Source organism: Thalia democratica, chromosome 5 (genome assembly GCF_965202585.1).
Source record: "Thalia democratica chromosome 5, ktThaDemo2.hap1.1, whole genome shotgun sequence".
NCBI classification, from domain to species: domain Eukaryota; kingdom Metazoa; phylum Chordata; class Thaliacea; order Salpida; family Salpidae; genus Thalia; species Thalia democratica.
The window spans coordinates 60,743,029-60,768,907 of record NC_139169.1 but is presented as its reverse complement, the minus strand read 5'-3'; the positions used below and the strand labels follow the sequence as shown (position 1 = coordinate 60,768,907).

The following is a 25,879-nucleotide window of genomic DNA, read 5'->3' as shown; positions in this document are numbered from 1 at the left end:
TCAAAAATACCTAGAATTAAAATAAAAATTCTAAAAAGGTTCCTCAAACACTACATTAAAAAATAAAAAATAAGATTATTTAGTGGTCTTGTACTTTAAGCGCAGTTTTTTATATCATTTAAAAAAAATAATTTGATCATTTAATTTATGTTTACTGCAGAAGTATTAGTTATGTTATTGATGATTCTTTTAACAAAGAATAAAATTGGGTAAAAAGTATGTATATAAATAAACCTACAAAACTATTCAAGGTAAAGTAAGCTAATAAGGTTCAAAAACTTCTGATTTTAGCTTAAATACAAGTTTAGTATATTTTAAAATATATGTGAATTTACAATAATAATAGTTTGATTCCAAACTTATAATTACATGCTATTATTTAAATTGTAAGAAAAAAAATTTGTAACACAATACTAAATATTATTTTTATTTTCTAAAGTTTTTTGTTCAAAGGTACTATGGAAAATACTTTTTTTATGAACAAGTAAAACAATGTTATCCACTAAAAGCCTAGATACGCTCTTGTGTATGCAACAATTACAGGACAACTGTTTAAAGTAAAAAAAAATGTTTTGTTAAGTTGTTTATAACAAATATTAGTGATTAAAAAAAAATTAAATGAGACATTGCGTATTTAAACTTTAAGCATTAAACATATTTTGTAAATAGTACATTATATGCTAGTTTGACACTAAGTAAAAAGCAACATGCAATATTGTAAACTAATACTTAATATTTAGTTAAAAGTACTATATATTTTTTTTCTTAATACGATTATTTTTTTGTGTCTACAACTTTAATAAACTCATCATCAGAGGCCACGTTTTTATTTTTAATGTTTATAATGATTAAATAATTATTTACTAAACAGTATTTCTTTACAAAACTAAGTTGTAAGCAAGCCTGGTTTATTATTTTATGCAATGCATGATAAAAGTTCGTAAGTAACTTTGCTTAAGACCTTATAAAGTTTTTATAACTCTTTATACTAGGTGAATTCCCAAAAGAAAACCATAAATTTATTTGTTTACTTTTAACAAAAAATTATTAAATGAATATTAGAAAGAAAGAAAGAAAGAAAAATAAATGTGAACGCGGTCGATGGATTGGTGTGGAGAAAGACCTTTCGGTCATCGAGCTGCACACCATTTACTTGTAACTATTCTTTGAGCTAACTTTAAAACAATAATGAAAGAATTGAAACAAAAACTTAATAAGTAACTGTATATACAAAATTTTTTCTTTTTTTTTTAAGTTTAAAAATGGTAAGCACCCTTTTTTAACCCATTACTGCCAATATTGACCATGGAAACCATAGTCTACCATGGGCTCCACACCGTCTCCTCCCCTAGATTTCTATTTTTATGATCATGTACATTCACATTTTTCTTGTTGCCCTTTCTACAAGAGCAACCACAAAAAATGCAACAGATATCTCAAAATTGAATAAATGGGGAGAGTTAGTAATGTCAGTATATATAAAATATTCAGTAATGTCATAAAACTGAAAGAGCGCCATGTATTTTAAAAAAGTGTCTTTAGATTTCTAGTATATGTGTTTGTAGGTAAATAAAAATAGAGCAAAAAAAAAAAAAAAAAACTTGGTCTAACTGTTTTATAGATTTGTAAACAATTCAGTTTTAAACAATAAAATCTAGCACTAATAATTGATAGAATTTGTTTAAACTACTTAAAATAAAATCACTTCTAACAATAAACAGCTAAATTTAAAAACAAAATAATAAAGTAATAATAAAAGTATTTAATTGAGTTAAATAAACTGTTTGTAAACCTAAAACTAATTTTTAACAAATAAAATTAAATAACCAGAATGTCTAAAAAATATGAAGTTTTTACTTCTAAATTTAAAATCTCCATCTTCTGAAACAAATTGACAATTAATATATAGTAAACAAAAAACTACAAAATAGAGTTACAAAAGTAAAATAATACATCTACTCGTTAAATCACTCTGTCAATGAGGACAAAACAATACTATCAAATTTTATGTACAAGAAACAAATTAAAAAAGTATATATAATAAATAAAATAATAAAACCAACCTATACCAATCCAGCTCTACCTTCACCCAGTTTATAAGACCAACAGCAATCAGCCCAAAAAAAAGAAGATTAAGACAAACACCAATACTAAGATATAAGTTTAACTGTTGGTAAAGATTAAGCTTGATATTTTTCTGATTGTCTTTTAAGTAAGTTTTCTCTCATTCCATATTGAAATGCTCCAAGATAGCTCTGATCTACCAAGTTTCTAGGCAATTCTTCCCATAGTTTAGAACCAAGGTAGGATAATGTTTTAAGACCAAAGAGACTATTTACTCTGGGAAAAAAATAGTTTGTTTCGGCAAATCTTGTTAGATGATTATGCATTTTATTAACGTTTGTAAAGTAAGGCTTAAAGTTAACTGGTAAAGTATCTTTTTTAAATTTGTGCATAAAAACTATTACCTCATACTTAAACATATTTTTAACATCTAATATTTTCTTTTCTATTTTTATACTTTTAACACTTTCATTCCAACCTTTGGAATGAATGCATCTTAATGCTCTATTAATGAGTTTATCAATTTCATTAATTTTAGTTTTACTTGCCGTACCCCAACACAACAAACCATATCTTACATGACTCATTAAGTTTCACATAGAACTATAAAAACAGTAAACGTTTAAAAAAGTTTACCAAGTTTAAAAAATTAATCAACAGACTATTAAACAACAAAGTTGAAGTTATATTAGATATTTAAAACAGGCAATCTAACTAAGAGTGTTGCAGGGTTGCCACACCCTCAGGATAAACTAAAAGTTGTGTTTGGTTTTTCATAAGCAGCAAAATAGTGTAGTTTTTGTATTTAGTTAATATATATTTTCATCAATTAAAGATAGTGGGGAAAACTTGTGTGGCCTGATTGTGTGGGTGTTCAGAACTCTCTGAGTTCAAAGTTGAAAGATCAAATTCCTAGGCTGACACACATATAAAAAAAAAACATAAATAATCAGTATTCATTCTCCTTTTTACAACAACTAAGGTTTTTACAACATAACATTTAAAATGCATAATTTCATCTGCCTTTCTAACAATTAGCAGTTTATTATATTAAAAAAAAATAAATAATAAAAGGTAAGTTAAATCTCATCATTTAATATAGTAAAATTAAATTGCAACTATGGTCAATGGTGTTGAGAAGGACCTTTTGGTCATCAAATTACACACCTTTTTTTAACTTTGTTTGCAGCTACTTTAGCATTTAAAGTTATATAAAACTCAAGTGTGTGGGTAAATCTTGAAATTCAAACTCTCAAGCAGGTGTTTACTAATGCTTTAACTAAAACTATTGATTGATTACAAATTCAACTAAGTGTTCACTTACACCATTTTTAACCTTCTATTAACTCTCACTTATATATATATATACAATTTATTGAAATGACGATTTTAAAAATACTTCAACATACGTTTCATAAAGACAAAAAGATTGTCTTTAATCTTCAGCCAGTTCGAATTTAAAATAAAAAGCACTTCGGTAAACAAAGATGCAAAAGTTTACAAAAAAACAAAAACAATATGACGTAAGAATTGAACATTGTACATTACAAATATTCAGTACAAAAATCAATATACCATCTAACTAATCAAACAACTAAAATTAACGAAAACAACAGTTAATTGACTATAAAATACTTCAAAATTTGTTGTATTTTAAGAGGAGCTTTTTCATATGTGGACAAGACAATATGAATTCACTCCTATTATTTAAACAACCTTCCTTTTTTAACGCATACATAACGGCTGTTAATTCTTTTAAGCACAGCCTACAAACAGGGTTGTTACCATCTGCTATTGGCTGTGCTCTTTTTATCACCTCCCAATTTAATTTAAAATCAATGTTTTTGCGCTAACATTAACTGTTGTTTTTGTAAATTTTAGTTGTTTGATTAGTTAGATGGTAGATCGATTTTTGTACTGAATATTTGTAATGTACAATGTTCAATTCTTACGTCATATTGTTTTTGTTTTTTTGTAAACTTTTGCATCTTTGTTTACCAAAGTGCTTTTTATTTTAAATTTGAACTGGCTGAAGATTAAAGACAATCTTTTTTGTCTTTATGAAACGTATGTTGAAGTATTTTTAAAATCGTCATTTCAATAAATTATTTAAAAGCCCTTCAAGTGGGCTCAGTAGAAGGTGTTTAAGTTTGAATGTTAACCTTATTTTATATATATATAACTTAATTATAACTAACATATATATATATAAGTTACACGAAAGGTTTTCAATAGATTTGACTTACAAATAACAATAGATTCCAATCTAGTAAGAACTAAGTTTTTGGATGTAGAGCTAGACGTTTGCAATGACATTTATTCACCGTACAGAAAACCAAACTTCCAAATATGTTGTTAACCAAGTACCTAAATCCATCAACAAAAGGTTGACAATTATATCTAAGAATGAGAGCTCCTTTAACAGAGCGAAACAGCACTACCAGGAAGCATTAGTTAAAGGAGGTCACAATCACGATTTGAAAAATAATACTTGTAACAAGAAAGAGACCATAAGGAAAGGAAAAATATCCTATATTTCATGCCACCATTTCGTTTGTCAGTAGAGACAAATATTGGTAAACAGTTTCCAGAAATTGTTAGCCAAAACTTTGGCCCAAGCACCGTACCATAAAATTTTCAAAAAAAACTGTTGAAAATTTCGTACTCGTGCATGCCAAACATGAAGAGCCAGATACTGTCTCATAACCCAAAATGTTAGAAGATAAGGCAGAGGAACAAAAACAATGCAACTGCAGAGATAAATGCATAATAGATGGCAATTGTTTATAAACAATTGTTATCTATAGAGCAAAGGTTATAAAACCAGAGAAAAGTAAGCAGTAGGTTAGCTCATCAGGTTTATCGTTTAAAAGTAAGTACACACAGCATAAATGTTATTTTAACAACAGTAAATATAGACTAAAAACTATGCTTTCAAAATATATCTGGGATTTGAAAGATAGAAATGAAGATTTTAGCACAAACAAAAAACAAGCTCAAATTAAAACATGGCTGCACTCTCTGCAATATGGAAAAACATGAGATCTCAAAATTAAACTCAAATCTAGCTTTAAATAAACGAAATGAACTTTTTAGTAATTGTAAACATTTTTCAAGCTTTAAAAAAAAAAATTTTGAACATTATGCAAACTTAGTGTGTCTTATATTTTTTAATGAATATTTAGTGACGTAACAATCCTTTAAGTTTTTGCTTAATTTCATGTACACTTTGACTTATGTTTTAAGATAATATCATAATACACAAACTGAAGATCTGTTCTGTTTAACAGAATAGTGAAACAATTGTATTTGAAAACTTAGTATTTTATTACTATATATATATTTATATAGAAATAAGTTGATTAACTTAATAAATTAAATTTTTCAACATGGATCCAACCTTTAGAGCTTTTTTAATAAAAAAGTTTATTATAAGATGTAAAAACTTACAGGACTTGAGTTTTGTGCCTAAACACTCCTCAAATGCAAAGCAAGTTCAAAATAAAGCACAAAACAAAACACTCGAATGAAAGTTTAAGGTTTAAGCATAAATACATTACGGTGTAATTTTGAAACTATCAAAAATCATGCAAAACGGCTTGTGCAAAAATTAACTTACTAATCGACAATAAACTGGAAAAAATTCGTAAATTCTCAGGAGTGACAACAAATTTGAAGAGCTGAATCAGAGGTAGCTGTATTACCAAACTCTTCTAGTTTTAAAGGTGTGAAGCTGAAAAACCAAACTCATACCTTCTATGGGGTTAAGAATCACTGTGGAATTGCCACTAGTGATAACTGAATTCCTAGATGTAAAGCTCAACTTGAATGATATCTCTTTTGTGTCTTATAAAAAGCAAAACACAAAATTATGTATGTTAACAGATAATCAAGCCATACTGAAAATATCATAAAACTAATTTAAAACATGATTGATCAATGCTTAAACAAACAATCTAATAAAGAAGAAACTTTTTTAAAGATAAAAGATGAATATGAAACAATAATGAAAATATGCGGCTACAATAAAAAACTTAAATTTGAATATCTTAGCAACAACCTAAAACTAATCAAAAACATAAAAGAAGAAGAAATGTAATCTGGTATAACCCCTCTTTTTACAATTCAGTAAAAATTAATATTGGAAGAAAATTTATAAATCTAGTCAAAAAACACTACAATAAACAAAATCTGCTAACAAAAATTTTCAACAAACATTATATGCCAATAAGTTATTTGAATAAGTTATTTGTGTACGGGAAGTTTAGAGAATATCTTTAAAGCACACAACCAATAAATTTTAAATCAAAACTCAGGAAGTCGGAGTCAATGTGGTTGCACTGGTAGCTGTAAATATAATTTGAAAGGGGGTTATTGCTGTTGAGACAAGGTTTTACGTCCGGCTTGTGCTTGAATCACTTCAGATTCAGGTATGTCAATCATAAAATTTCTTTTAAAGGTGGCATATATGAAAATGACACAGAGGTTTCAAAGTATGTTTGTGGCTTAAAGCGCAGCAGCATTGACTTTGAAATATCCTTGTAAGTTATAAAAAGAGCACAACCTATAGCTGACAGCAATAGCCTGATATGTAGGCTGTTTCAAAAAAGCAACAGCTGTTGCATATGCACTAAAAGATAAGACATGCCTAAACAAAAGAAGCAAGTTTGTATCGTCATGTAGATATTTAAAAATATCTCTGTTGAAGTTAAATAAGTTTAAATTTCACCTTATAATAGTTTAAATTTAAATTTTTATTTAATTTTTTATCTTATTCAATTTTCTTTTCAAATTTGTAGTCACTCACTGAGGTTTTATGAATTTTTGCCAGTTTATTGTCAATTGTTAAGTTTATTTTTACCTAAGCCGTTTTGCATGAATTTTGATAGTTTCAAAATTAAGTCATAGTGTATTTATGCTTAAATTTTAAACTTTTATTTGAGTGTTTTGTGCTTTATTTTGATCTTGTTTTGCAGTTGAGGAGTGCGTAGGCACAAAACTCCAGTTCTGCAAGTTTTTACATCTTGACATCTTGTAATAAACTTTTATATATATGTATATATATATATATAATGTACCAGAACATATGTACCAGTAGTTTTAAAATTATACTTTTCCAATAAATTATTTAAAAGCCCTTCAAGTGGGCTCTGTAGAAGGTGTTCAAGTTTGAATAGTAACCTCATTTTATATATATATATTTTTGTACAGCAAGTTAAGTTAGGAAAATACGCTGATCTTGTTAGTTTAAAAATTTATGTATTTTGAAAAGTAAGGAAAGGTTGTTTTAGAAAATTTTTTAAACTGTATTAAAAAAGTGTTTTAAACTGTTTGTGTTTGCGGCTTAATTTTACTTTGATTTAGTATTTAGTTAGTTTTAATTTTGATAAAAAAATATTTTGGTAATAAATGCATATACTCTGTCTTTTGCTTTTCTTGTTTAGTGTTATGTTCTTGTCTGATTTATCAATTTCGTTTTTTTCTAAGTTGCAAAGTTTGCAGCCGAATGTATTATTGAATTTTGATATTGTCATGTTTAGTACTTCCCATTTAATTTTGTAGTCTGTATTGCTATCTTTTAAATTCCAAATGTAGTTTGCCAGTTCTTTGTATGTCTTTTGTTAATGTTGTTGAATGAAGATTTGTGATTCCTATATCCTTGTTTAAAACTACATCCTGTATATCCTAAGTACTATTTGGTTGGTTTATTGGATGTTATTGTTGCTCTATATATTATGTTAAAAACTAGGCATTAGTTGTTTAAAGGGCAAGGTTCTTTGCAGCAACTACAAAGTTTATATTTTGTTTTGCTCTTATGGTTTATATTGTTTTTGTTTAATATTCTATTGTTGTGTGCTTTTATTTTGCTTATATAATTATTTGTACAACTTTATGATATTTTAATTGTGTTGTGGTTAAATATTTTATTATATGGATGGCTTTCATCAAAGGATGTGGTAATTAGATTTAAAAATTGTATGCCTATTTTAGAACGTACATTTGACTAAACGTTGAGTTGAAAAGTGTTATATATATTTTTTTCTCTTTTTGAAAGAATGGTGTTATCTTATTTTAAAATATCATTAAAATTGTCTAAATCGAATGCTTTTAGGTATTCACTTTTTACATTGTTAAAAGATTCTTCATTGTTAGATAGTTTTATTAGTCTTCTGTTTATTCTTTTGGATAGTTGTTTAGTACTTGTCGGGTGATTGGAGTTGTTGTTTACGTATAAAATTGGTGAGTTTGGTTTATTGTAGGGTTGGTAGCTTGAGTTTAATATATTGAGTTTTAGATGTATCCATCAGCTATTGACCAAAACTTTTCAAAAATACTATTTTTATATATATACATATATATATATATATTGTCATCAAAGCATAAAAATGTTAACATAATAAATATAACTAAAAATTTAAACAAATGGAATTAACATAGAGCATAAATTTTTGAAAAGCAACAAAGTGGCCTAGCTATTTTACCTGAAAACCTTTTAATATCTGAAAATAGCTAAGATTTGAAATTTAGTCAAATAAAAATTAGAATTTGAATTTTTTTGGAAAAACTGGAATTTTGGACAACTTTTATTTACTTTTGATGTTTTTAAGTGCATTGAGTAGACTTTTGAACTTGAATTCAAAATGCCCTAGAGGGTGAAACATAGTTTTATAAAAGAAATCTTTGAAATACTAAACATGTAAAGTTTTTATATAACAAATAATGAAACTTAAAAATCTGAAAACTATTTGAATGTCTATAAAAAGACACAGTGAAAAGTCTGTAATTACTCATAATCAGTTAAACTTTCTGAGTTTTTTTTAATAAGAAGAAACAATATAAGCGTGGCTGTTTTACCTAGAATCCTAGAAAAACCTAGAATAAAATTAAAAAAATACATATGATTTTAACAATGAAATTAAGATTACATAAAAAATAACTATTATAAACAAAAATTAATATACTGTTTTTATAATTCTATTTAAAATAAAAAACTTTTGTAAGTGGCATTACATTATCTTTTCATTTATCTTATACTATTAAATGTATTTTTTAACCTTAAGTTTAGTTTAAAACGTAAAATCTAAAACAAAACTTTTACTTCTTAAAACACTGGAAGAAAGTTAGAAAATCTGTAAGAAATTTCTAAAATAACAATGATCAACTTGCAATATGTGTTATTTTTCATTAATGCTGTACAAACTCTGATAGATTTTTAAATAAACATTTCAAAAATAGTGGAAACCCAGTTAAATCCTAGATTTTATTTTCTTCTTGCCTTAATTTTTTAACTTATTTTTATTACTTGTTTTGCAAAAATAAATTTGACTGTAACTTAAGAAATGCTGTAGTTTAAATTATTTTAAAAATTTAAGATTATGTGAGCTAGCATTATGAAAAAAATCAAATATGTTTGTAGCTGTTATAAGAAAAAATTAAGTTTTAAGAACTTGAATTCTTATGATAATTTTCTGGGGCTACATCTAACAAAAATATTGAAATAAAGAATCAAGGTTTAAAGGCTTAGCCAACTAAATTAATGATTACTTTTTTTTATCTATTTATACACCCAACAGGGTGCTTATCAACAAGGGTTAGATTAAATGTAAGTCTAAATTTTTCAAATTTGCTCACAAACCTTGTATTGAAGTTACTTAAATTAGTTGTTTATTATTAAAACCTTAAAAAATATTAGAGTTAACTTTTTTTATCAGTTTTAAAGTGTAAATCTGGCTTAGAAACTTAAACAAAGCATATGGATGAAATAAATGATCTTGCCAAAAGTAAGTAAACTTAGATACTTAAATAAACAGAACAGTTTAAAGTTTTTTTACTAAAAATATGTATAAGATATTGGATTGAAACATTGGAACTCATTTATTTCTTCAAAACATTTATATTTTGCGTAATGACTGTCTTTACTTTTTGCAGGACTATAAACTAGCTTTGTAAATTTCAGTTCCGTTTTTACTTGTATTGAAAAGTGATACTAATATGTTCTAAAAAAATCATTGATTATCAGGTCATGTTGCTGAAACCCATTTCAACAATTACCTCGAGTTCATGAACAAATTTCAAACTCAGCTTTCAGGAATAGAAGGTGCTTTAGGATGCAGTACTAATAATGACAAAGATCTCCACCCAATTGTTATACAAGTTAATATTTGCTGCTCTATGAGTGAAACTTTTTTTTAAAGTCTTTTCTTATGTGAATAAAAATTTATATCATGACTTCCTTAAATTATTTCTAAAATATAAACTACTAAGTTGTTTTGATAACAGTTTTATAAACTATATGGTTAACGAAATTTTAGAAAATTAAATTCAGTTGTAAACTTTTCTACAGGTAAAGCATAAGAAATTTAGAGTTATGTTGTTTCAATATAGTTGCTTAGTAGTTAGGCATTAGAAACATGAAATATTTGTAGGTCCCTATGTTTTTTATTAGTATAGCATATTATATAGAAGTTAAATGAATTTCATCATTTTATTAAAGGCCATAGGGGAAGTAAACCATGTTTTTTTACAAGTTGAACTTATTTTATAGAGTTTTTTTTTAAGTTTCAAGATGCTTTTTATTGTTTTAAACTCGAATTATTTTTCAAGATATGACGAATCAAAGTTGGGCCGAATAACAGGTTCTCTATGGGAATGGAAAACTAAAACAGCGAAAAAAAACTATTTTATTTAAAATCTATATCCTCCTACATTTTTTTAGCATTCTTCTTCAAACTTTCACAGTCTAATTTTTATACAATGAGAAAAAACGTTACTTTGGAATTAAAAAAAGTTTTGTAAAAATATTTTTATTTTGAAAAAATAACACTTTTTTTTATAGTTTTTGTGATAAAATTTTAATTTTTTTGTATTATTGAACTTCATTAGTAAATTTTTTTCCTTTTAATATAAGGAATACTTCCTGAAAATTTGAAGATGATTGCTTAAAAAATGAAGGAGAAGATAGATTTTTAGTGAATCTAAAAATTTCCAAGAAAATTGACCCCAAAAAATTTGCAGTCCATATGTTTGTATCGGAAACTTTTTACAAAAAATAAAATATCTTAAAAGTTAAATGATATTTTTGAATTCTATAAAAACTGGTTTGTAGTTTGTATTAAAAGCTTTCATATAAAAGCCAAAGTTAATTTTTGTATAAAAAAGTGTTTTACCTTTCTATGGCTTAAGTTGGTTTGGTTATATTCCTAAGTTAAGCAATCTTATCATATTTCAAAGGGGCATTATTTAGCCACACAGTTTTAGACAGAAGAATATTTTTTCATTGAAGTGTCAATATTAAGTGAATACTTAACTAATTAATAATGTTAACAGACAAAAGCAGAGGAAAAAGTATCATTTGTTGACATTATAACAACAGACAACAAAGTGCTGAACAAGGTTCTGATCACATTATCTGCCCTCTGCAATGAAGTGTTTTTGTTGGAGGATGAGGCTAAAACTTCTTTTTACAATCAGTTGCTTTTTTATGGTGAAACTGGTAATAAAATTGTTTATTTTAAAAATATAACTCAGTTTTATAAAAAAAATCCATTGGTAATTCATCAAGTAGAAACTTTAATTACAGGAAAGCTTGATGTTGAAAATGGAGGTAAAATATCAGAAACTTATGTTAAAGTTTCTAAAATAATGCCCACTCTGCAAAACCTGCTCTGTTTTGTGCATAGGTGCCGTGAAGTTCTCAAAAATTCAATTCAGCAAATGGCAGCTTTATATAACAAGTATATACAATATACTTATTACAATATAAGAGTGTTTGTGTAAAAATAAGAATAAGTTTGTAATCGTGTTGTTGCAATTAAATTATAAATTTTATTCGTTAAATCTAAAGCGATATATGTTATTTCAAAGTTATGTGATCATTAACTTACTTGAAGGACTTTGCCTAAAGTTATTGATGTCAGCCAAGTTCATTTTTCAATCATATTTGAAAAAATAGCTCATTTACTAAAAGTTTTACACACTATAGATGAAATAGTTGCAAACAACAGCATTCTTCAAACTCATTGGAATATTTACAAAGGGTAATTTTTTTTTGTTATTTATAGGTACTAAAGGAAGAGTACTAGTAGAAATATAGCTTATAACTTTATTAGACAAATCATTTGTGCCTAAAACTGTTTTCATATTTTAGTTATAAATATTGCGTATTAAAATTATTTGTTAAGCTAGTATTTTTATGTTTTATAAACGATATTTCTAAATCTGTCAACCTTTACAAAATTAAAAGCTATGTAACGTTTTAACCTTATATTATTTTATATGTTAATTGTGAAAAATTACTTTAAAACGTATATATGTGATACTTTTTAATTTTTTGCTTTAACTGTATAAAACAATTTACTTAAAGTGTTTAGTTTTAATTTTTTGTTCTTATTTACAACTAGTGAACTAAAGTTTACCTAGTGCAGAATTGATATTGAAACGTTAACTTTTTTGAAAATAATATAATATTTGTCTACAGAATGATCAAGTCAATTGAATTGAATCCTTCGAGTTTTGAAGTAACAAAAGACAAGCTTGAACATCTTAAAAAGCTTGTTAAAAAAGTTGATACTTTGGTGATATCCAGCCGATTATTTTATGTAAGTACAAAGTTTCTTGAAGATTTATATTCTTCATAAAACTCTGTATTTTAACTGTTGAAAATTAAATTTAGACAGTTTTACTAAAGTAAACAGAACATAAAAAAATATTTACATTTCTATACCTTTTGGTTGTAAATTTGTTTCTAAAAAAATCTGTTGATAAGGATTATTAAGTTTAAGTATTTATTTAAAATTTAATAAACTAAATTGTACCTTTTGTTTGTTTTATTTTTTGTGGTTTTAAATTAAAAATATGTCAAATACTTGTTAAAGTTTGTTATTTTTACAAATACCTACTTTATTGTTTTCTTTAACAAAAATCATAATAATTTTTTTGATATTGTTTTTAAGAAAATTATTTTTTACGTAAAAAAAAAATTGTTGTTGTTTATATTTTAACTTTTTTTTTGTATAAAACAAAAGTTTAGACAGAAACTGTTAGCAATTTTTTATAAAGAACTAATAATGACAAAAAAAAAATAACGTATCACAATAAAAATCAATAACAAACTCTATTAACTTGCATCTAGATAAAAAATATTTGAGTGCAAATTTAATAATTCAACTTTTACTGTTAGATTGTTAAAGTATTATAAGCTGAAAATAAACCTATTTTTGAAACAAAAGTCAGTAGTTATTATACTTAACTAATTGTTTATTACGTTTTTGATTTCTAGCTAAATTTCTTACAACTTAAAGCTTACTTGAGCTTATTTTTTCAATGTTATAAAATTATACTTGTTTTCAGATAAAAGATAAGGGCAGTTGAAATACATTTTTTTAAGTATATTATATAAACTTCAGCATGTTTTTTTAACCATTAAAATCTTTCTTTGTTTAACTACTTAATTTTTAGCTAATTTAAGAATAACTAAAAAATAAAAACTACAAAATTCTGTTTAAGATAAAACAATACAGAAATGTTTTTTGATTAAATTTGTATTTTTTGATTAAAATTTTTAAATTTCAGCATTGCATCGATCAAGATTTTGATGATTCAGGAATCCCTGTATCCAAGAATTCTGTTTTCATTGAAGAGTTTATGACTAACATAAAGTTTTTATTTAATAAACTGGAGGTTAAACTGGGTAAGCTTTTGAAACGTAAATTTTAAATAAGAACTGTATTGTTTTTAAACAGCCTAAGATTTAAAAAATTGTTGAAAATTTAAATATTTAAAAATAGTACGATATTTCAATTATGTGTCTTATATCAAATATAACTAAAATAGTACTAGAAATTTTTTTTTGTATTTAAGTTACATTAATATCTTTACTTTAAAGTCCGTTATGATGTATTTACAAAGTCAAAAATATGATATTATAAATTAAATTATTTTAGCCCTTTTTTGTTTGAAGCTGTTTTTTATAAGGTATTTACAGAACTTTTTATTAAAAATACAGGTGATAACGTATGTGAGTTTGTCCATGCGCAAGAATTTGTTGCAATTTGCTGCCTGTTTGTGTTCAACTCCAGATTATTCCATGATATTGACAAAAAGTTTTTTAATAAAATCTGGGATGTCAATAAAAAAGTAAGTGTGTTTTTTAACCACGTACTTAAATTATACTTATAAATTTGCTTTACATCTAAAGTTTCCTTTCATAGAATTTTAGTTTCTTAAATGACTTGATAAGTAGCAGTACCAGCTATTTTGTTATTGTTTCTTTGATATGCTTAAGTACAAATGTACAAATATATTAACAATAAATACTAAAAGTAGTAGTTTTAAATTTGTTTAAATAACTGTATTTTAAGTTGTTATATTTTTTTGTAAAACATCAACGTTTTTAAATGGGTTTTTTAAATAAAAAAGATATATGTTTTTACTTTTAGTTGCCATGTGTTGTCTTGTTTGGTCCTGTAACTTGGTTGATTGAAAATTTTTTCATGGACAATTTGCCAAACGAACAAGTCGGAATTATAACCAGTAGAATGAAAGACCAGTGTGAAAGCAATCGTGCCAATTGGCTCAATACTAAAGTCAGCCAACTAAACAGGTAACTTTCCAAGCTTGAATAATTGTTTACTTCTAATTAGACGAAAACTATGGTATGATAGTAGTAGTTTTGAGATTTTATACATGAAAAGTTTAATGTAATTAAAAAAAATAATTTCTTTATAATAAGTTTCCCTCAGACTTAATCTTATTTTTTTGATAAACTAATCATTAAGTGTAATTAAAAGGTTTTAAGAGATGACAAAAATTCATAAGCCAATAAAAATTATTTTCAAGTTATAGTCGAGTAAGAATGATATGAATCTCTATTTTATACACATAATTTTAAAGAGTTAGAGAGTAATTATAAAGGTATGTTGTAAAAAAATATTCTGAAACCAATGAAAGTAAGAACACTAACTTTTAGAGAGTTCCAACATTATTTCTTTTCAATCAACAAATGGCTGGTGAAAATGACTGCATCTTGTGAAGTTATATCTGAAAACACATCGGCTGCTGCTGTGCTCACTGAAAGATCCAAAACTTATTTTGAAGTTTGTTTCATACTGTTTTCCATTCTTTTTTATCTATTTAAAAGATTAGACAATCGTAAAAGTTTGACTAATAAGATTTGTATTTCTCCTTGAAATGAAGTTGAAAACTGTAATAGTTTTTTTTTGAAAATAAAAAACTATTCAATTATATCTATTCATTTACTTATTCTATATAAACAGTGCTGCTTTACACCGTTTTTAGAAAACTTGAGAAATATTAGTTTATTTACCTAAGAGTTAGTTGAAAACCATATTAAAATAAAGTAATTAAAAACATTAAAAAAAACAATTTATTCTACCAATTTTATTGTATGTTCAAAACCATTTTAATTAAATACTGTTCTAATAAATAACTTTACTTAATCTAAACATTACTTCTTTACACCAGCTTCAGTGTACTGTAGATATTTTAAAGTTTATCTACTTCCGAGTTAATTGAAAAATAATATTTTTATCTTCAATCTTGGAGAAATTAAACCTGAAAGATGCTTTTCGCTAGATTGGTGCTTTTATCTATAAACAAGTTATTTGAAAAATCAAATTGAAACTAAAAATTATAATAAAATTTTTTCAAGGGAATATCACTAGGTGGGAGGCTTCAACGTTTGACTAGTTGCCTGTTGAACCTACACATCATATTATCACGTCCGATGAGCAAGCAGCTAGTATTATTGATATGCAAGTTCGTAAGTTTGATCAAGAGCGTGCAGGATTGCTTCTACCGGCATACCAAGCATGTTGCGTTCAATTCGCAACATGTAGTGCAGAGGATTCAGTTCAACATTCTCAACAGCATGCTCGCTGTTAAGGTATGCCTGTTTGTATTTATACAAAATTTAATAAAAAAAGATTATTTTAACTTTAAATTAAGTCTATCAGCAAACTTGATTTTCTCGCTCGCTGTTTAGGTGTTGTTCGCTTCAAACGCATATGTTTGTTTGAAAGTTGTAAAATTGTTTAATTTTAAGTAACACAAATAGTAACATAAAATTTTGTTTTTTGTTTGAAAACAAGTTTATGGTCTGATAAGTTACTAATCTGGTATTGTTTTTATTCTTTTGTTTAAAAATTCAGTTCAAAATTATCGACAGAAAGCTCGCTATTAAGGTTTAGTGGTTTATATAAGAACATGGTTTTTGTTTTTTACCTTATGAAGCTGTAGACATTTTGTAAAAAAATTGATATATTTGTTCTAAATTAAGTTTACCAGCACTGTCGTTTTCTTTGTTAATTAAAATAAATTATAAAGTTTTAGTTGTACTGGATGATGTGATAGTTTTCATTATTTTTTCTAATATAATTTGCTGTTGATGATATTTTTGTGCCCAATTTACGTTATTTTTTGTTATTTTAAATCATTAAGGTTAAATAAGCTTTCAATTACATTACTATTAAAACCTCTAGCAAATTAAAATGTATGGCCAGTTGTTAAATGTCGTATAAAACAAAGTTATATTGAAATTTAAACAATTTTCTATTTATAGAAAAAGTTAGTATCGGACAAGCGGTACAGCAGTAGAAGATTGGACATGTTGTCTGCATTGGTGTTGTTTTGCAACAATATAAACAACGTCCCCACAACGCAACGATTGCTGGTTGCTTCACTGTCCCTCACCATTGCTAACCAATCGGTTTGTAAAATAACATATAGTTTGCATTTCGGCTGTAGTATTTTATAATTAGTTTCTTTGTAATACTTTCTCAAGTTTCACACGAAATAGTTTTATAACCTATTACAAAAGTTTTTACGATACAGTGAATCAACTTTGCCATGGATAAAAAATAAAATTTTTAAGTTATTTACCCAATTAGTTGTATCAAAGTTTAAACAATTAATTACAAAAATACAACGGAGGTTTAAACTTTGAAAATTAAAGTTAATCAAATAACTGGACTATTTTTTTTACAACAGCGTTTGATGAGGGACGAGGAGTATTTGGTGGTCCACAGTCAGATGTGGCAGCTGGACACGCTGTCCCAATTGCTCAACAGGGCAGACGAAAGTTGCCAGCAGGGTCACTTGTACTGGCACCGGTCCATACTGCCCACTTACTTCGCCAGCCTTCACACTTCTTCGTTAGACGTCACCGATTTGCAAGTTTGCTGTTTAGATTTTTTAGTTTGATAATAATTTTGATTTTGTTTTATTCACGATTAGTTGTTGTATAAACTATTTAATTAGATGTTTTTTTAATTAGACTTTGATAATATTTTGTACCTTTTTTTATAAGTTTTTTAGAATTTTTATTTTCACATACAGTCATTAGACGTCACAGATTTGCAGGTTAATGTTTAGTTTTTTAATTAGATTTTTGATGAAAGTCTTAAGGTACTAATTCTTTACTATTTTATAAGCAAACATTAGCTTGCTTAAAAAAAATTGAAGATATATTAGGTATCTTTATATGGTAAGCATGCATTTTTATTTCATCATTTTATCCATTTATGAAGCCAAAAGTTAATAGCTACTCTAATATTCAGTTTAACGTTTGCTGTTAAATATTTAACAAGTTAAATAAATAATATGATGTATAAATAATTAAATACGTAGAAACGTTTATTTTTATTTGTTTTTCGTTTAGCAAAATGTGTTTACCTTTTACTAGTTCATGATGTCCGCACTCGAAGATTGTGCACCTTATTTGAAGTTAGCAGTTCATCTTGAAAATTCAACAACTCTCTACAAAAGCTACAGAGATGATACTGTTGAAATGTTCAAAGAGAATTTCCTTGAAAAATTGTTCAAGAGTGAGTATTGTTTTTAGTTGTAAAATATTTAAAAAAAACTTATAAAATTTTTTAGAAAACTAGATTTTATATATATTTTACAATCCCTCTTAAAATTTATTAAGAAATGTATGCATGTACAGTTTAAAATGAATTTGTAAACAAAATACACAGACGTTGAGAACGACTTAAGATTTAAATGATTTAAAAACTATACTGATGTTTTATGTATTATTATATATACTGTACCAGTTATAAATCCTAAACATTCTTTATTAAAAGCTATGTATACATGTAATTTTTATCAAACAACAAAACACAGACGTAGAGAACGACTTGAGGTTGTCGGTGCACACCCACTTGAAGTTGGACGACAGAAACCCGTTCAACGTGGGGGTGAAGCCCTTAAACCAGTCCCTGTCCCTTAAACCCATCCGTTTCATGGGCATCATTCTCGATATTAAAGGTAAGTTTGCAGTGTTTTGCATTTTTTAATTGTAGATTTTAGTACTACAATTTTATATCTTAAGTTTATACTAGTTTTATTTTACGTAGTAGTTATATTTTTAGTAAGTTAGTTGAACTGAATGGTAATCTATCAATCATAAAATTAAAATAAATTGCATGTTACTTTTAATACTAAAGTTAAAAAGCAATTTTGATTTCATAAAGCTTTTCAAAATATGAGCAGCAACTGGTATAAGATAATTCATTATTATGTATATAAAACAATAAACAAATTGATGAAAGTCGTAGCTTAAAATTTTAAACGATTAAGTTTTGGTTTATTATTTTACTTATCTCAATCAATATGTTTTTAAGGTATGGTGACTCACTATTTGGATCAAACTTTCTACAATCTCACTACCGTTGCTTTGCATGACTGGAAAACTTACAGCAAGATGAGGAAAGTTGCGACTGACAAGTACAATCTTAAAATGCAACAAGTTTGATTATTTATTTTAACCATTTAAAGTATTTTTTTAGCTTTGTGCAACCTAATTTAAAAAAAGTCTTACCTGGTAAACTGTAATAAAGTTAATAGATTAAAAAAAAATTGTAAAATTTAAACATATTTAATGAAAGTATTCACATTCATGGTATTATCATCAATTAATTTTATTTAAGTTTTATAAACTTTGACATATTTTTAAAGGTTAAACTTATTAATAGGTACATCTACCCAATCAGCAATTGGAGCAAGGATTGGACGTGCTGAATATTATGAAGAGTATTGACGTGTTCACAAGCACTTACAGGTACAGCTTGAGCAACCAGGTACATTGTTTGTATATTTAAATTTAATTTAAATTTTTTGAATGACGAATTTATTTGAAAACCAATGTTTCACTCAGTTAATAAAATTAACGAAATAATCAGTTGTAATAAATTATTGTTCAAGTAGATTTTCTCCTTGGCTGCAAGTTGAGATTTTTGTTTGTCACTCTTGAGCTAAATCAAAAGTATACAAGTTACAATCCAAACAAAATGATTATTAATAATTTACAGCTGTTTGTTGAAAAGCAAAGCAACAACAAGCACTTGAACACCATCAACATACAGCACATAGCAAACTCGATAAGAACTCATGGAAGTGGCATCATTAACACCACTGTTAGTACTCACTTGTTGTTTTATTATATTTTAGATACAGGGTTGCCACAAAACCTGGAATTTGTCAGTTTAGGCTAAAAAACCTGGAGTTTGAGAAATTTTGAAAAAAAACTTGGAATTTTAAACAAAAATAACTAAAAAACTTTAAATTTTAAACAATTTTTACATGTTGAGTAGTCAAATTTTGATATGTCATGAAAAACCTATCATATAGATAAAAAATTTATGTCATCATCAAGAAAATTTTTATTAGAAAACATATTTAAAGTAGCTTTACAGTATCTTTTCAGTTTTGTTTACTATTTGACACAGTTTTTGACCTTAAACTTAACTTTAAACTAAAAATAGACCCAAAAAAATGTGATTTCAAAAACTTGAAGAAATTTCTCAAAAACCAGTGGCAACCCTGTAGTTATTAAGTTGCTATCTTAATAATTTCATTTATGATACTTCTGTTATATAAAACTTGGCCTACTTTTTATTCTATACATAAACTGTATACGAATCATGATAAAATAGTTGTACTTTTATTATGTATACTTTGTTAACTTGCTATCTTAAAATAATTTCATTTATGATATCTTTAATCAAATGAAACTTGAGCTACTTTTTTTAAACATAAGCTGTATATGAATCATAATAGATATAAAATTTTCAGATCAATTACACATACCAACTACTCAAACAAAGATTTCGAATTTTTTCTCAATTCTTAATTGACGACCAAGTTAAATCGCCAATGATGAGGGTAATTTGTTTTTGTTAACTTATGATTATTTTTTCCAATATTTATCTTGAAAACGTTATACTTAATTATTTAAAAAGATTTTGTTCAAATAATTGTTCTATCGAATAAATTATGTATAATAAATTATCATTCATAATAGTTTGTTGCATTAAAACTTTATAAAAAAAACTTTGAACCTGTGTTTTTTTTAATATCTTACTTGTAGTTTTATTTAAAGTCTAATGATTTATTTCGTTCAATAAAAAAAAAAGTTATCACTAAGTTCTTTATTAAGTAATTAAGTAAGTATCAAGAAGTCTTGCAAAATTTATAAACATTACAAAAAAAATGCTAACTAATTAGTTATTTCCTAAAAGTATACCCGGTATTGATAAAGTAAATCTTTTCAGCAAAAATATTAACAAATTGATGTAAAAAGAAAAAAATCGTTCTTGTAGCTTATATGTTTATGTGCTACACACTTGTTAAACAGTTTTCCACTGTAGTACTTCCACCTAAAATGTAACTTGAATTTACTCTATGTATATAGTTTCCATTTATATAAAATAACATAATTAGCAAACTTCGAAGCTAAATTTTGCACTTGACCTTAACCAATAAAGTTTTTACAAACTTAATGAAACATTTAAAATTTCAGGATAGAACGTACTTCAAAGAAAACCGAGATCGACTGGACCACCAGTTTCCGTACGAGAGAGCAGAGAGCCTGGTGAAACAGCTGATCATTGGCAGAAAAAATTACATCAGCCTGTTTCGAGAGCTCATCACTCAAATGGGTATTTTGGTTATACTTTTAAAATAGTTATTGTTGAAGTATTGTGGTTAATTTAAGAAAGCTAAGCTTATTTTTAAAACCTTATATATCAAATAAATTTTGAGTTGTTGTCAGTCAAATATTTATAAACATTTTGTAATGAAGTCTATAATAAAGTATTCAAAATATCACTATTTCTAATTACCAAGTAAATAATTTATTTTGCTAAATACTTAAGTTTATAGTATTCTACTTTAAAAACTAGTTAAAACGTAATGTGTATTTAAGATTGAAAATTTTGGACATTTTTTAGGAATACAGTAGACTACCGCTTAAGTACGCAAGTTGAACCCGACCAAAAAGTGCGTACTTAGCACGGGTAGTGCGTACTTTTTGACGACATAGTATAATATGAAATTTAGTTGTTTTTTTTTTTCTTACAACTAGCCACCAAATAATTAAACCAAATAAACAAGTTTTTTTATTTTAAATAACATTTAATACATAATTCTAATCTGCAAAATTTGTTAATAGATTTTGAAATGATTTATTTTTTCTATAAAAAGTTTCTACATAATTAATACATACATTTAATATAGAAAGTCAATGTCAGTCAATGATATAAAAAAGAATATTAAGCCATATTTTCCATATTTTGTTTTGTTAGAGGAAAAGTACCAAACTACTTTCTGTTTACCAAACATTTTCAAAATATAAATGCGTGTACATTTAACTTAAATTATGACTTAACTATGTTGTATTTGTAGGTTTTTTTTAACATTGTCATCTAGATTTTTTTTATAGCATTACAGCTCAAATATCATTATTCTTTTCACTTTTCTGCAACCACTACATAAGTATTTAATTTATTAACATTTAATTAAAAGACTGTCACAATCTCAAGCCACTTAGACTACTCAGGACTACTCATCCTAGTTTAAAAATTTATTTAAATTTGTTATAAATATATGAAAAAAATATAAGAAATTTAGAATTTTTTTTTTGTCTTTCTTGATAAGTGCGTACTTAAGCCGGGGTGCGTACCAAAAAAAAGTGCCTACTTAAGCGGTAGTATACTGTAATTTATTCAACTAACGACGTTTATATGTATAAAAATATTAATATTTCTACAAAGTCAATAGAAATTTTGTGTTTTTTTTAGAGAAAGTTCGAAGAAAAAAGTGTTTATTTTTTTATTTAGCATTTATAAACACGCATTTTTAAATAAAATAAGTATTTTTTCTTGATTTTTTCCAGGAAACGCTATGGGGTTCGTGCGAATTATGAGAAATGGGGGTCTTCATTACAGCAGTGACGCCATTTCGTTTGTGCCCGATGTTGAAGAAATTGTCAATTTCGAAGAACTCGCTAAAGCTGACGATATCAGTGAAGAAGTTTATAAATTTTTATATTATTTTTACAATTTTACTTGACTTTTAGCTCCAAACAAAAAAATTTTTGTAGAGCTTTTTAAAACTTTGTTGATTAAAAATAAAGTATTGTGTAGTATTAATTTTATCAAATGATTAAAAAGATTACAGAAGATAGAATTTAAATTCTAACATATTATAATTGCTTAATATTTAAATTTAATATTCTTGTAGTATCCAATCATGAAATAGGTTTCTAGTTTTAGCTGTTAAAGTGTTCAAAACTTATATAGTTAAATATTCAGATATTAATGTTTTTTATATGTTAAACTCTTTGAACATAGATAAATTATCTGAACAAAGCTAGTTTGTTAATTTTGTACAATTACTGCTAAGTTTTAGCATAATGATTTTAGTATACTAGTTGTGTAAGTAAAATGACTAATTAAGTTTTAAATTTATGTATAAAGAAAAGTTCTATAAATGTTTCTTATATAGTTTTTATATAAAAAAGTGTTTTTTTTTTATTAAAAGTTTTTAATGTATCTTAGAAAAAACAGTTATTTATTATCGATTTAGTTATAATCGTTTTTATTAAATAATTTGATAAAAGAAACAAGCTAAATTACGAGCAAAGTTAATTAAGAAAGCATTCTTAAAATAAATTAAAACTCTGATATTTGATATATATTTTTTTCACATTCACGTATAGTATAATAAAACTTTTTTTTGCATCAAACTTTACATATGACAACAGTTACATGACAATTCAAATTCCGACAATTCAAATTCTTGAAAAAATATTTAAAGATTATTTCTCAATAAGTGTTATTAATTTTATAAAAATAAAAAGTACATATTAAGATCTTATCAACTACAAGCCACTTTTACATTTTTGCAAAATCTAAAATATAGTTTAAAATATTTTAAAATTGCTAAACAAAAACTATATTTTTTACTTTATTCAACCATATCTCAAAAAATATTTAGTGATTTGCAAAAAGAAAAATGGCTTGTAGATATTAATGTTACCTAGATATGTATTTTTTATTTTTGATAAATACACATTCCTTTTTTATTTGTGGCCCCTTGAATTTTTTTAGGAATTCGAGTTGTCGGAATTTGAATTGTACTAATTCGAATAGTCGTGCCACCCAAACATTACACATATCAACATATTAAACAATATCATAACTATATTTTTTTATCACACCAGATAAACAGTTCGTTCTCGCAATTTGACGTCATAGTGAAGAGATTGGTGAAGCAATTAGGGGGTGGCGGCGACTTGTTCAGCAAACTGGTGAAAACTTTCGCGCCAATTTTGAGGGGGGAGCAGCACAAACACTGCAGATATTTCTACCTGATCGTTCCCGCGCTTGTTTGTTTCATTTATTAATTATTTTTTTTATAATAATTATCTTAAAACATTGCAGACATTTCTACATTATCGCATTTTTGATATGAATTTTCGAACTTTTTATTGAATTTTATTAATTGATGTTAAAGTGTTTTTGTAGAAAAAAGTGTTTTGGAATATTGCGTAAATCTTTACTGTTTATGTTTTACAAAAGTTACTTATTCATTGTTGTCGTTAGTTATGTTTTTGATTTTATTTCTTTGTCTGAACGCTATGAAATAGGCTTTTATGTTGAAAATTTAAAATCTGTTCACTAAAGGTGCAGAAAAAATTTAAACGTGATAGTGTTGCATTTTAAGATTTTACAACTAAAATGTTCTATATTTAAATCACTCAAAACAAAGAAGTGGTTGATATAAAATATTTACTTTATTGTTTTAGACAATAAACTTTGTGGAAAATATAATAATCAGCAAGGAGAAAATGAATAAAAAGAACAAAGAAGGAGCAGCATTCACTGATGATGGATTTGCTATGGGTAATAAGAAAACACTAAAATAATTGACATAAGCTTGTTATACATATATCAAAAATACACTACAATTATTATAACTAAGTAAATTACTAATATCAAATCTAAACGCTTAAAATAGAAATAAAAAACAAAACAGTTAAATTATTTTATTACTTGTAAAAATTGGTTTTTGTTTTCGTTAAGGATCAATTAATAATGTATTACATAATAACAAATAATTAAGTAAAGATGAAGAATTAATTAATAATTATGGAAGTTATTATTTATATACAAGTTTATAAAAAGATGTTTAAATTCATGAAAGGTCTGTTTTACTTGCTCAAGGTGATAAAGCATGAAATAACCATGTAATAAATTATGATGTACAACTATAGTTGAAATAATGTGATTTAGTAATCTTTAAAAAGAATTTTTTAAAGGACTGGCGTACTTGCTGGAAGTGATGGGTTCCAACTCCAGGTTCGACTCGCTCCACTGGTTCGACAGCGTCAAATCAAAATACAACCACGACAAGCAGCGCCAGCATGCGGAGATGAATTCCAAGACATCGAGTTACAGCGAGACGGAAAGCTTGCAGCAGACGAGAATACTGGCCCTGAAGAGAATTGAAATATACGATCGGGTTAGTATATTGAGTTTTTGTGTTTCTGAAAATGTTTTTGAAGTAAACATCTTAGTTTTTATGTTTTTACTATTGTTGGTGATCTATCGAATCAATAAATTAGTATCCCGATATTGTTTTTCTAATAGGGTAAATTTTTTCTACAAAACTACTAAATTATTTAAAAATGTAGTCGTTTTATGTGAAAATTTTACAAGTTTATTGATTTTTAAGTTTTTTATTTTTTTTTTTGTTTTTTTTTGTCTTGTCATCAGTAAAAAACTATTGACCCATCGGGTCCAGATGTAGTAAACAACTAAATAACTATTTATTATACAGCTCTTTTGTTTTTTCAATACTTTTCATTAGTCTAATTGCATTCAAGGCTAATACAGTACTTTTTATGGGCATATGGGGTATACATTATTAACATTGAATCTTGTTTGAAAAGTTATAGTATATACTGTAAGATACTTTTTATAAAATAAAAAACAAAGAGATATATATATATATATAAATTATAAAATTTGTCAAAGAAATATTTTAAAATATTCTATTCATACCATAAATATTTTTAACATAATAAAGCACCCATAATCAAATATTATTCAGAATATTTAAATGCAAAATAACAATTAGGAATTTGATTTGTTGAAATTTTCCCTGAGAAGCGCCCGAATATTCTTTCAAAACGACGAAAAGCAAAAAACTGAGGAGAAGTCAGAAAATAAACAAGAAGCTGAGAAAGAAAATGAGGAAAAAACATCTAAACCAGAAGCTTAAAAATTTTTGTGATAATTAAAATTTTTAGTATATTTAATTAAATACTATATTGTAGTAATTATATTTGCAGTTTTATTAAATATATAAAACAGTTACTGCAAAAAAAAAAAACTTTTATTTAGAACTCATTATTGCTTGAAGTAAATCATTTGCAGTTTTAAAAAATAGTTTTGAAAAATTTATTTTGCTTTAAATACTTTCAAAGCTGCTTGGAATTACTTTCTAAAAC

General features: G+C 25.9%; 1 protein-coding gene across 1 annotated transcript; it reads left to right on the top strand.

Annotated features, from left to right (window-relative positions):
* The first annotated feature begins 9,777 nt into the window (after positions 1 to 9,777).
* Positions 9,778 to 25,769, top strand: LOC145835371 (WASH complex subunit 4-like). Its single transcript, XM_082942933.1, has 25 exons — positions 9,778 to 9,845; positions 10,085 to 10,218; positions 11,392 to 11,557; positions 11,645 to 11,798; positions 11,955 to 12,101; positions 12,542 to 12,662; positions 13,636 to 13,753; positions 14,069 to 14,199; positions 14,502 to 14,665; positions 15,032 to 15,158; positions 15,734 to 15,967; positions 16,643 to 16,789; positions 17,071 to 17,256; positions 17,765 to 17,906; positions 18,208 to 18,351; positions 18,708 to 18,832; positions 19,059 to 19,163; positions 19,395 to 19,499; positions 20,158 to 20,247; positions 20,885 to 21,023; positions 22,259 to 22,395; positions 23,588 to 23,752; positions 24,173 to 24,269; positions 24,686 to 24,888; positions 25,507 to 25,769. The coding sequence occupies exons 1-25, from the start codon at positions 9,818 to 9,820 to the stop codon at positions 25,648 to 25,650; spliced, it is 3,453 nt and encodes a 1,150-aa protein (XP_082799059.1). The 5' UTR covers positions 9,778 to 9,817; the 3' UTR covers positions 25,651 to 25,769.
* The last annotated feature ends 110 nt before the right edge of the window (positions 25,770 to 25,879 follow it).

What these genes read in the sequence shown, in the direction of transcription:
- LOC145835371 (XM_082942933.1), top strand. Translation starts at nt 9,818, where the DNA reads ATGGATGAAATAAATGATCTTGCCAAAA. An exon ending in ACAGCATGCTCGCTGTTAAG is followed by an intron (nt 15,968 to 16,642) that starts GTATGCCTGTTT and finishes TTCTATTTATAG; the next exon opens with AAAAAGTTAGTATCGGACAA. An exon ending in CATCATTCTCGATATTAAAG is followed by an intron (nt 18,352 to 18,707) that starts GTAAGTTTGCAG and finishes TATGTTTTTAAG; the next exon opens with GTATGGTGACTCACTATTTG.